Consider the following 12,348-nt stretch of genomic DNA (forward strand, 5'->3'; position numbering starts at 1 on the left):
AATATTGACCTCTGAAGTAAAAGGAACGAAGTATTGTCAGAGAATGAAATTCATGAGAAATCAAAGTTCCATATCCTTGCCTCTAAGGTTTAGTCAAAGATTTAGATTACAAAGTGACCAAGAGTCATTCAAATGTTTCTTTCTCAAAATGCCTATAATTTGAATATGATTAATGTTCTTCATAAGATACCCAGCACTACAACTTCCTTTATAAGAAAAATGTGTTCTGAAGATGTATGCTGTACCAATGGACATAAAACAAGAGCAAGGAACTGACATCACAGATTATCTCACTATTGGTGCAGCAACACAGGTCTTTCTTCATCAGTTTTGCAGAGAACAAGGAGTGAGAAAAAAAGAGAAAAAATTAAGATAAACTGTATTCCAGTCTCATTTGCAGATTCTGTAGTAACAGAATTTCTCCTGTAAAAATGTTTTTGTCATGGAGGAGTTACAAATAAGATGAAAGCCTCAAAGAAAGAAAGGATACATTTCTCAGGAGTTGTTGATAACTCTGTGATATTTCTTAGGTGGCACACTACATTTCAAAATATAAAGATAATTTTCTATTAAAAAATAGGAACACCATCCAACTGCATCTTCTGAGCTTTAATAGGAAGGTTTTGGCTTACAGTTTTAGAATTGTATTACTGGATCTATCACACCTCTTTTCTGTACAAAAAAGAGAAACTACTCCCCCCCAAACACCACCACCACTAACCAACCCCAAAACCTGAAACTATTTTCCTGGTATTTTCATGGAAAAGAATGAGTTACTGGCTTCTAGGACTGATAAGAAGATCTAACAGATCACTGTGAGACTTAGAAAGTATAAGCTTTACAAATTCCTTCTTGAGACAAGCAGATTAGCCTGAAAAGAATAAATATGGAGCGAAAAGTGCCCTTGGCTGAGGTCGCAGCAATACAGAATAAGGTTTTGCAGGGTGGCTGTGAAGAATAGGTGAAGTATAGCTTAGAAAATAGGGTCTTATTTCCTTTACATTAGTCTTAATCTATTCATGTCCTACCTATATAATTGGTGAACTTATAACTGCAGATGTAGGTGGTAAGGTCGATATACTATAGTTAAAGAAACTGAAAATAAGAAAAGGATCCTGAAAAGAGAGCCCTTACAGTGAGCTCCTTGCCTGAAAATGTTTCATCCTGAAACCTTTGGCATTTAAATGATGGATAGTCCACCATGTATTAATGTCATTAGCAGGTGACACTACTTCAAATGGGAGTCTCATTTCACAAATCATTTTTAAATACATTTTTCTCACCTCAGAGCTCTGTTCTTAAGCTCTGCAGAACCAGCAATGAAATTATGCACTAAGATATTCAGGCCCACAATACATTCACAAAATATAATGTCACGTCAATTTGCATTGACTCCTGTAATCATACTTAAAAATGATCATAGATCTTGAGCCAAATTGTAACATTCATATTGAATAGGGAATCCCAATATTCAACATATTTGCCTGCAATTGAGAAAATGATTGGTATTTGCAGGAAGCAATTTCGACTTTACTGTCTAATTAATAGGAAGAAAATAATATTTAATTACTCATCAGCTAGAGAGTTTTAAAAAATATAAATCAATAAACTTTGCTTTCTGAAGAGCCAAATTTCAGAGAGCTTTCTCCTTCTGTCAGCTAAAATTTTCCCTGTATTATCTACAGGTACATGAAAGATTTTATTGAATGCATGCATACCTTGGAAATGCTGTGCACTCTTATAGGTATTTGTATCTGGGTGCTCTGGTGTTTAGTTAAGTGCAATTGAATTATGATGGCAAACGTGGTCAATAGATGACTGTTAAATGTTCTCTGTAATTCCTTAGAGTTTAATAAACTAGGCTTTGTAGATTCACTATTCTGCTATGCAGTTTATTTATTTGTTTTTAAATTAAGGGAATTATTAACATTTTAAGTCAGTATTTTCTGAAAATTTACATGAGGATTGATTTCTATCAATTAAGTACCAGCACATATTTTGTGTAACAAATCTCTGAACTTCTGCTAGAGGGGAGTATTTTTGTTCTTTAGGACCTTAATATTGTAATTTCATTTAAAAACAGTTGAAGAACATGGGTGTTACTCCTCTCCAAATATAAGGAGATATTTCACCCATGATTTTCCAAGAATACATGAGGTATTCCTCCTGTCTATATTCTTTCTCCCGTGATTTACTACAGAATTGTGTTCCACAGTAACAGACAGGATACCTCATTTAAGGTTCATTCTGGAAGCAAAACAGTCTGTGTAAATTTGACAGTATGACATGAAGTCAAACATCTGTGCCTGGATTTACTGACTTTTATTGAGACCTTGACAAAAGCAGCAAGACATCATGAAATAAGAGGCTGGGTCGTGACTAAAAATCAGTGTCTTTAGGATACCTCATTGAAGTTTCAGTCTGAAAACAGTACAGTCCATGCAAAGTTGCTACTTGGTCACCCCACATAATACCTATGTAATTTTAAATGTTAGTGATTTTTCAAAAGTTACTCAGAAAATTGCAAAACATAAAAGACAGTTGTGAAGAATTAAATGGCATGCTGACCAATGTAAAATAGCATACAAGAAATAAATTTTTTGTCAAGAAGTAAACATGATTTAACATGGTTTTTTTTTTTTTTAACTGAAAATGTTCAATTAGATGGCACTTGAGGTCTTCAGAATACTTCTGGTTTCAATCCTTTTTCTTCTCACCGAAGGCTTCTTCCATGATCTCAGGGAACTTAATGTGAGACTCGAGGAATAGCACCACTTTTCTAGGAAGGAAACTGATGAGACAAACTTCAAGTTAGCCTAATTTTCTTTTTTTTTTTTAAGAAAAAAGTACTCTGTAAGTAAAGAAATCACAAATACATTTTATGTGCTCAATACTTCTAATGTCTGGCAATAACATTTTTGGCACTTCAATGTTATAAATGGGGAAAACTAATGACAGACCAAGACGTTTTGTGAAAGCCCAGCCTGCAGTGGTGGCAGGGACCGGAAGCAGACCAGGCATTGCTCCCAGTGTACTGTCTTAGGAAAAGTTTTGAAATTTCTATACTGAACTGCAGTTTAAAACACTTATTAGGCACAGAAGGGGCCAGAGGAATGTTATTCACCTAAATTATTAAAAAATCAAACCCACTGTTTCTTTAAAATTGGGTAAATATAACTGACTTGACTGCAGGAATATTAACTAAAGGACTGTTTTGACTAAACTGATTTTACAGGCATATGGCGAAGGAAAGAAGGTAATGCTAGAAGTCAAGTCACATGCTCACATTTTCAGACCAAGAAAGTATACAGCTGGAGGCATGATTAAATAAATTTTTTCCTTTTTAATTGCATCCACGATCCTGCTGGCTGCATACTCTGGATCATAAACAGGAAACAAACAGGGTTTTCTGTAAAACAAGAAAAAAGGGTTATGGAATGATGAAACTTTACTTTTGAGGTAAACACACACACATACATAATTAAAAAATTTATGCATTTTCCCCCTTCCCCTCAAGTATTCTTGGAAAGGAATCTCCAAACCTTTTTCCTTCTGCTATCATCAAAATAAATTGAAAGCACTTTGGTGATGTTGTGAATTTAATGACTTTTTTGTAAGATGACCACAATGAAGTTGATGCCCACAGTGATTCCAGCTTTGGAAACTTCCAAGCTTAGCCATACCATATGCTATTCTATGCATCATTGCTCTCCAGCAATCCTTTTCTGCTGTAAATGCTGAGGTGACAGCTAAACAGGACCAGGCTTGTCACCAGCCAGGAGAAGGGCTCTGCTCTGCTCACATACGCTGCTGCACGATGATGGATGGTGCAAGCAGGAGCAGAGCCCTGAAAAACCAAGATCACTGGTCCTGCACTCCTGCAACTGCTCATTCAGAGCTTGCAGCCTCTCCCATCACTGCAGCCACAGAGCCATGCAGCAGACACCATCACCACAGCCATTCTCACTCAGAAGTACAATACCTGCCAGTACAGACAGTGGGGCACAATTAATAAGGACAGGTCATGGGTATCCCGACAGCCATAACTGTAATTACACTGTAAGATTACTTACTTGGGGCAGAGAATATCCTCAGTGCCCACTCTCCTGACAAATAAGGTTCCATTAATCCTTAAATACTGCTGTGCATTCCTAACTGTTTCTTGACTGTGAGGTTATTACACAGTCCCTGTTATTAACTGTATGCAACACTGGCATTTCTTTACATCAAAAGACGTAGTTGTTTGTGCCAATAGGGCAAAAATACTGAATTGAAAATCAAATCAACCAACCAAAAACTGTATATGATATACCTGGTGAGTGGTGATTTTTTTTTACATATGAAATAGTACAAATCTAAGTTTTACTTACTTGCTTTTGAAGCCTTTACTTAACCTAGTACTAATAAAATAAGGACAAATGATTTTGATTTTAATGCCACGCTTTCCTCCGTGATACAATTCTGAATTTATGGCTTCCATCATTCCAATGACTGCACTCTTACTTGCACAATAATCTAAAAAGTGAAGAAAGAAGAAATATCCAAAATGTCAAAAGCACCACAGTAAAAGCGATATACAGAATCAAATTCTTGGTAATACAATTTAAGCCACAATATTATTTAATTCTGTCGTTAGCAGTCTTGTAGCTAGTGTTTTAAGCGTATTGGTGATGCTAACTGGAGATTATTGGCTCTTCCCATGAATGATACACAATTGCTTAAGGATAAAATTAATCCTTTCAGAGGAGTTTTTTTTTTTTAGTGCACTATGGAGAATTATAGGAAGATGAGCTTATTCAGCATTTGCTGTACATTTCCAGATACTCTTATACAAACCAGGCATTCTTTCAGTTCTGAATGTCTTCAACTTTTAATATCACAGGTTACATTTCAGAAAGAACTATTTATAGTGGTAGAATATAAATACCCTACTTATAAATGCTGCTTCAGCCTATTACTTCTGATTTGCCCTGCAACTGCAATACATTTTGTTTGTCCAGGAAGACTGAATCTTGTCTGATTTTTATTGTTTGATGAATGTATGGGACTCCATACTTGGACATGATCAAAACTTGCCCTCACACAGCCCTGTGCAACCTGATCTAAGCCGAGCCTGTTTTTTGGGGGCAAATATGGACCAAGCGACCTTCAAAGATTGCTTCTAAAACAAATTATTCTACAATTTTCCAATTGTTAGAAACTGTTTTAATATACTGCCTTACACAGCATTTCCTAAAACTTTTTCAAATGTGCGTGAAAATAGTTGTTACGTACAATGAAATCCAATTTTGCTAAAAGACTAACTTCAAAGACAGGCGTAAGAGGTAGTTTGCTATTCTTCAGGAATTCACCCACAGTGAATGATGGAACCACACAGCCTAAAAATACATCTCTAAGGTGTGAAAGATTATAATGCATGGATGGGCAGGCCCACTCCCATAAGCCTTAATTATATGGTGAAAGCTGAACATGACTTGTATTATCAATACCAAGTATGAGCCCTCGATAGCAGGGTCCAAGAAAAGTGATTAGTGTGTAGATCTAATTTGTAATGGCAGTTGACGATACTTACCTGACGCCCTGTAGAGTCCCAGTAATCCAGCTCCACTGGCTGTGCTAACCAGTTGCCCACGGTTACAGGCCACCATGGCTGGAAGAAAGGCCTTGCAAGTCTAAAAGAACATAAATATATTTATTTAAAAATCCCCTTTATAAATAGGCATAACAAAAATGTTTCATTCCAAAATTAGGCTATACAACCTGACTTGCTTTCTGGGCCTTCAACATACAAGAAGCCCAACTGACCTTTTATCTCTGTAATGGTTTTTAAATGAGAGACAGCACTTCCTAGAATGACTACCGTCTGTCTGAACATCTAACAGTATTAAAACATCTTATTAAAAGCAGCAAAGTTTGTGTTTTCTCTGCTTCCTGGTTCCTCGCGATTTGTCTGTTTGAGACTATTGCCAAAGGTTCGGTACACAAGAGGGAGCTAGAAGTCAACACATTAAGGAGAGTTCAGCTGCCTGTGGGCCCTTTTTGTATCAAGCTGAACTGCCTGACAATTGCAGCGCTCCAGGACACCACTGTGGGTGATACTAACTGGAAAGAGTGATGGTGTTTGATGAAGGGGAAGATAAGAAAAACAGACAAGAGCAGTAACAATTTTTTTTCAATAGTTGAGGAATCCTATTAGACTCCATATGTGAATGCCTAATACATCACTATCCTCCTGCCCTGTGTTTCTTCAGACCTGTCAGGGGGAACACTTCTCCCAGTCCGTTTTCTTCAAGTATTTGGAAGAATGATGCAGTGTGGATGGGGTATACTTAGAGGACTTCTATCTGCAATGATTTTCCATTGAGAGCTGCCTTTTGACAAAGGAGTTGCAATGCTATATTGTTCCCTGAGGCAGGCTGTTCGCTCAGGCTTGTAAACAAAAAGTGCAAGAGTAGCAACACAAGTAGCAATAGTAACACTCTCTCACAAAAAAACCCCTCCTCCTAAAGTGTGCTGAGACCACAAGCAACTGCAAATTCATTCCGGGGTAAGAAAACAGAACAAATTCTTACTGGCTAGATATGTTCTTTAGTCAGATGGTGACTAGGAATGAAAGCACAACCTGAAGACTGACACCAACATGTGCAGCATAAAATCATGGAATCATATAGGCTGGAAAAGACCTTTAAGATCATGGAGTCGAACTCTAAACATAACACTGCCAGTAAACCATGGTCATGTCTCCCTGAATGCTGCAAGTCTCTTAGGCAAAGCCTTCTGATGCCAGGAAACATGAGGAGCAGGGAAGTCACATGCCATCATGTCAGCACTACCTTCAGCCACAGCTGTCACAGGCAGGGCATGTTTCACCATACAGTTGCACAGACTTTGATTTACCAGAGTGCCCAGGCAGGTTTGTGTTATAACATTACTGAGACATCCTGGGGAGACTGTCAGTGTGGTGTGTCTTCAATTACAGGATGATTATGACAACATATATTCCCCCAACCAAGGTCCTTCACATCTCTTTTCCAAGCTGAGTTTTTAAGGTAGATGCCATCATCATGATTTTCACACCAAAATACTTGTCTGTACCTTTTGGTTGTTCAGTAGTAAAAAAGCCACAAAAACTTTACCCAAACTTGAGAAAAGAAGTTGATTCTCAAGGTCTTTTCAAAATCTTCATCTGTAAGCTCACAGAACTTTTTCCCAAGAGCTCTGCCAGCATTATTGATTAGAATAGTAACATCCCCAACTTCTTTTCTAACCTGAATAAAAAGAAAAAGGACAAAGAGAAAGCTTTAGAAGGTATCACTGCCTCTTGTGCTTCATTTATGGAAACATTTAGTAGTATTTGCAATAACTGGTGTGCATGAAAACATAAGTATGTAAGAACTGTTGAATTGGATCAGATCAAAGATCCATCTAAGCCCCCTAGCCCTTGTCTCATGGTGGATGCAACGAAAAAAGGACCCGGGCTCTAAGGTGTCCAGTGTACTCAATTTTCCCATGCTACAGCTTAGGATCTTTTGAGAGGTATAAGGTATCTGTATCATATATAGATGTGTTTAATATATCCCAGTGACTCTCCACCCTGCCTCACTCCTCAAATTTATCTAATTTCTCCCTGAACTCCAGAATACTTTTGACTTCCACAAAAACCTAAGTTCAAAATTGACAAAGCTTTAGTGTGCACTGTGAGCACACTTTAACTGCAATCAGAAAATTCCTAGTCCCCTGTTTTTGGTATTGTGAGAACCTGCATTCCTCTGCCAAGCCTGCTCAACCCCCTTTCCATATAATTTTTACTGAACTGGAAAGAATTCAGCTCAGAGAACTGGGGGTTACCAATGCTCTGAGTACAAAAGCATCTACCATGAAATAGATAGATAAAATTTTCATTAGCTCCATTTGCATTTGTTTTCATAAGATTTTGTGCCATGATTCGGATTTTTATCAAAGCAGATGGCCAAGATTTACTTACAGTATGAAGAATCAACTAGAGGTGGATGGTTATCTGGGGTCTCAAAATTTTTAGGTGTCTGTTAATTCTTGTGTTAATGTAATTTCTATCAGTTTTCTGTAAGTCAGGTTCATAGTCTGGTTTTGTGCTCTCAAATGCCCTTTAAGACTGGCATATTTTCTATGCTTTGTTCCTTGATCATCTGTTATAGTAAAACACACATCCTGCATTTATAGGCCATCAGATCCATGTCTGATTTCCTTCAGAATTCCCAGGTGGACACTGCTTGTTCCTGAAAATTAGTTGCTGTTCACTTGACCAGTTTGTTCTAAAACCTCTTGTTTAGGGACTTCAATGGTCTCTTTTGTTTACTAGAAAGAAACTAAACTTACGTTATGGGATACTTAGGTTTTTCTGCAGTGAGTATACCAAATAAAAACAATTAATTTAATTTTCTTGCTATTGCTTTCTCTTCTGTGTCCAAGCTCAAGACTTTTCTTATTACCAATAAAAAATTGGCAGATTAATTTCCAAGAGTAGAGGAGGCCCATAGTTGAAAAACTCTGCATCTCAGAAAATTTCTGTCTCCTCCATGACTGAACAATACATGCAAATATCTGTGAATATATTGGTGTTGTTAACAATAATTTGACGCAGTAACAGCAATTTTTAAATTTTAAACTGTTCTTTAAGTTTCTGTTGGCAGGTCAGTCTGTGCACTTCAGAACAGTGTTTGCTGATGTGGGCACAGCAAATTCCACAGGCTGGAGTCCTGTGGCTGATTTGGTTAATGTGTTTAGAAAGTGAAAATTACCTGAGGGCACAAAACAAACCTGTTGAGACTCTGCTAAAATGTGAGCAAACAAATAATTTCAAAATGTTCAGTATGGACAATGAAGTCCAACAAAGAAATTAACTACATAAGCTTGAATTAGTCATTTTGGTGCATGTCTTTGCAAGGAACAGATAGTATTTATGGGAATAGGGGTTTAATGCCAATTTAAAATGGTATTTTTTTAAAAGATATTTGATCTTGGTAAATTCTAAGATAAGTGGGGATTTTTGTACTTGCAAAAGGAAATGTCAAGAAAAATTGCTGTTTGATTTATACTATCATTCCAAATAAAGATCAAATGTCACATTTAAAGTACTGCCCCCAAGTTGCTCAGACAGAAATTTCATCTCACTGTAAAGTGATAATAGATATTAAGATTGCTGAAATTACTGTGATTGCTGGTCCAGAATTTTTTCATCATTATCAATGGCTCACACAGGTGATGGGGTTGCATCATCTGTACTGACCAAGCCCCTGGCAAAGATCATCCTCCTCGAACAACTTGTATTGTGTCAGCACAGCACAGAACACTCAACACCTTGCTCATGTCTGCAGACATACTATTATGGTACAATAAATATATCCTCATTACTGCCCAAGTAATACCGAGATACCACCTGTGGTTCTTAACATCTAGCACTGATGACCCCAAGTGGAATTTTTTTCTCTACAGTTAGCGAGCTGTGCCCCACATGCTACTTATGAGTGTGGGTAAAAGAATGCCTTGCTGGTTGCAAGCATGAGAATTGCAGTTCCAGATACTTACAGATCCTGAATCCAACTTACCTTTTAGATGGACTTTTCCTCAAGAACATTTCTTGAGGTAAAAAAGTGTTCCAAACCTTCATAACCTTGCTCAGAAAGACTTAATCTGGTTTGGTTAAAACTAAAAGCAACAACTACAAAACAAAGAGCCGAGCCCCACCACGTCCCCACCTTTCCACTCACAACTCATGGAAAATTAATGTGACATTCCAAGTCTCTTCTGAAACAATCTACCAACATTTGCATCATGAAATAATTTAGCTCATTTCTCTGATATATGTCTTCAGACACAGAATGTCAAAGATGTGACTTGTGAGTCATGTATATAAGTGTGTACATTGAGAATTTAACAAAAGCTTACACTTGGATGAAGTGGCAGAGTGGCTAACTGATTATAAGATTATAAGTGAAGTTACACTGAGAAGCGTTTTCAGGCAGCTTAAGGAAAAGTGAAAATTAATAATATTAATTCAATGTCCAATTTCTGAGCTATGACAATAAAGTAATAGTTCACAAAGCATAGGTCAGCACAGCAGAAGAGTTTCATTGAAAATGGAGCTCTTCTCTATCTTATTTTCCAGCTGTATTGATCAAAAAATGAACTGAAGAGGAATCATCAATTTGGCTGGAGATCAGCCACATCCTAATGACATTTCTGAAAACATTACATCCCATATCACCCTTAAAGAAATATGATTTCCTTAACAAATAGGCAAAGGAAAGAATCCCCCTTGTACAATATCCACTGACTGTTCTGTTATTTTAAAATTATTTATTGATATTTTAAAGGACCTTTAAAGCCTACATAAGATAATATGTGGAGATAATCTCTGCTGCATGCTTTACCATACTCTTAATCTAAATTTTACCATCTCACAATGAAGACTAGAAATGGATAAATCTCAATAGAACTGATTAAACCCAGTTACTTTGTTGCAACCATAGTTTAAGTTCCATCTAGAAACTACTTTTGAAAAGGTGAAAGACATTGTCCTGCAGGATTGCTTCCTTCTAGGGAATAGTATGTTTTCTAAAAAAGCAATAAATTCAGTAGGATATTCTACTAAAAAGAAGCAAAATGCAGATCTTACCTTGTCTGCCTGTTCATAGACATCCTCCCTACTGCTGCAGTCACAATGGTAGACAAACACCCGGTTGGCTCCATTTTGTTGGGCTAATCTGCTTGTTTCTTTGTTACCTTCATCATCAATGTCCCAAAGAACCAAGGTTACTCCCAAAGGAGCAAATTTTAAGGCAACCTGCCTTCCAATCCCATTTGCAGACCCAGTAATAAGTACTATTTCACCAGCAAAACTTTTTTTGCGTAGAGGAAATATACAGAAGGTGTTCTCGATGAGTAAAAAAATTAAAAATTTCAGGTACTGTAGTAACTTCTGGATGCTTCTGAAATTGAACATGATTTCTCAGGTACAAGCACCACTCTTCTGTTGTGCAAACCCAGAAACACAATACGTTACAACAGTGGGATATTGACTGAAAGAAAGAAAATTTCAAACAGCAAGTTCTTTCCCAGCATTCTTTTCCGTGGGTGCAAAATACATTATTAAAGACTTGTTTTGTGAAAGCTGCCTTACAAGTCAGATTAAAGCCACTGTCTTCCTCTAGATGCTATGGACTGTTTCATCCTGGGTTCCTCCGCTTCCAGCTCTGTTTTTAAAAAGGTTCAGTAACATACCTTCTAGGCAGGTATGTTGCGGCAATGGCTGTAGAGCACTTTGTTGTCACAGCACGGTGACGTTAGCTGAACAAAAAAGTACTGAGCACACTGGTGCGATATCAACCTCAGGAAGGAAGGTGTCCTCCTTAGCGGGAAACATGACCTGTTTCGGAAGGCAGGCAATCGGAACGTTCCCACACCGTGAGTATTTTCCAGTGCCGTGCCGCCGAAATCACACCACGTATTCCCACTTGCCGGCAATTGACCGGCCACAGGGGAAACCCCGGCCCTGGCACTTATGAGCCTTGGTCTTCAACCTACATTAGGCAGCACCGCTCCCTTTACAGTGCTTGAGACAGGACAGCAGAAGAAGCGCCCACACGGACCCGGGGGGGCGGACTCGTCCCGTGCCGTCCCATGCCATGCCATGCCATGCCATGCCATGCCATGCCATGCCATGCCATGCCATGCCATGCCGAGCCGTGCCGAGCCCCCGCAGCCCCTTGGCCCCTCCCGGCCCTGCCCAGCAGTCACATCCTCGCCCCCTCCCTGAGACCGCTCCCCCGCACTCACCGCGGGCTCCCGACTGTCCCGCACCTGCCCACCCGCCGGGACCAGGAGTGGCCTGGCCCTGCCCTGCCCTGCCCGCCCCCAGGGCTTGGCCCCGTGCGGGGGCGGCCCGGGGAGGTGCGAGGTGCGGGGCCGGGCAGGCGGCTCTTCCCGGCCGGGCGGGTGCGGGCTGCCGGCGGCACGGAGCACCAAGCCTGGGCGGCTTCCCGAGGGCACCTGTTGGGTGGCAGCGCCCTCTCCCACGTCGGGACATCCCGCTGCTGCTGCTGCTGCCACGTCGGTGGCCTCCCGCACCCGGCCGGCCCGCAGGCTCCATCCCAGCCGGCCGAGGGCTAGGAGAGCTAATGCTCTCTCCTCGCTCTGCTGCTGCCTCGCTGGAGGTACGCAGTTAAACACTCTTAATTTATATCATAAATGACTGCTCTCCAGCTTGCCGGGGTGGGACCAAAAAGGCAGATAAAGATACTAAATGTGCCCCCTAAAACAGCGAATACCCCTATTAATATATCACACCTTTAAAGCAGCATTTGTGGGTCC

At 39.4% G+C, this 12,348-nt stretch overlaps 1 protein-coding gene across 2 annotated transcripts; it reads right to left on the reverse strand.

The window, feature by feature from the left end:
* Positions 1-594: 594 nt before the first annotated feature.
* On the reverse strand, positions 595-11,847 carry LOC116451926 (epidermal retinol dehydrogenase 2-like). Of its 2 annotated transcripts, none has more exons than XM_032125926.1 (7): positions 11,815-11,847; positions 10,655-11,008; positions 7,137-7,268; positions 5,573-5,672; positions 4,371-4,515; positions 3,287-3,409; positions 595-2,791 (listed from the first exon to the last, which is right to left on the reverse strand). In XM_032125926.1, exons 2-7 carry the CDS (start codon positions 10,979-10,981, stop codon positions 2,698-2,700), a joined length of 921 nt encoding a protein of 306 aa, XP_031981817.1. In that variant the 5' UTR covers positions 10,982-11,008; positions 11,815-11,847; the 3' UTR covers positions 595-2,697. The 2 variants fall into 2 exon arrangements, with proteins under 2 accessions (XP_031981817.1, XP_031981807.1); XM_032125916.1 differs by having other exon boundaries at positions 10,655-11,057; positions 11,815-11,838.
* Positions 11,848-12,348: the final 501 nt, after the last annotated feature.

This window comes from Corvus moneduloides, chromosome 1 (genome assembly GCF_009650955.1).
Source record: "Corvus moneduloides isolate bCorMon1 chromosome 1, bCorMon1.pri, whole genome shotgun sequence".
Taxonomy (NCBI): domain Eukaryota; kingdom Metazoa; phylum Chordata; class Aves; order Passeriformes; family Corvidae; genus Corvus; species Corvus moneduloides.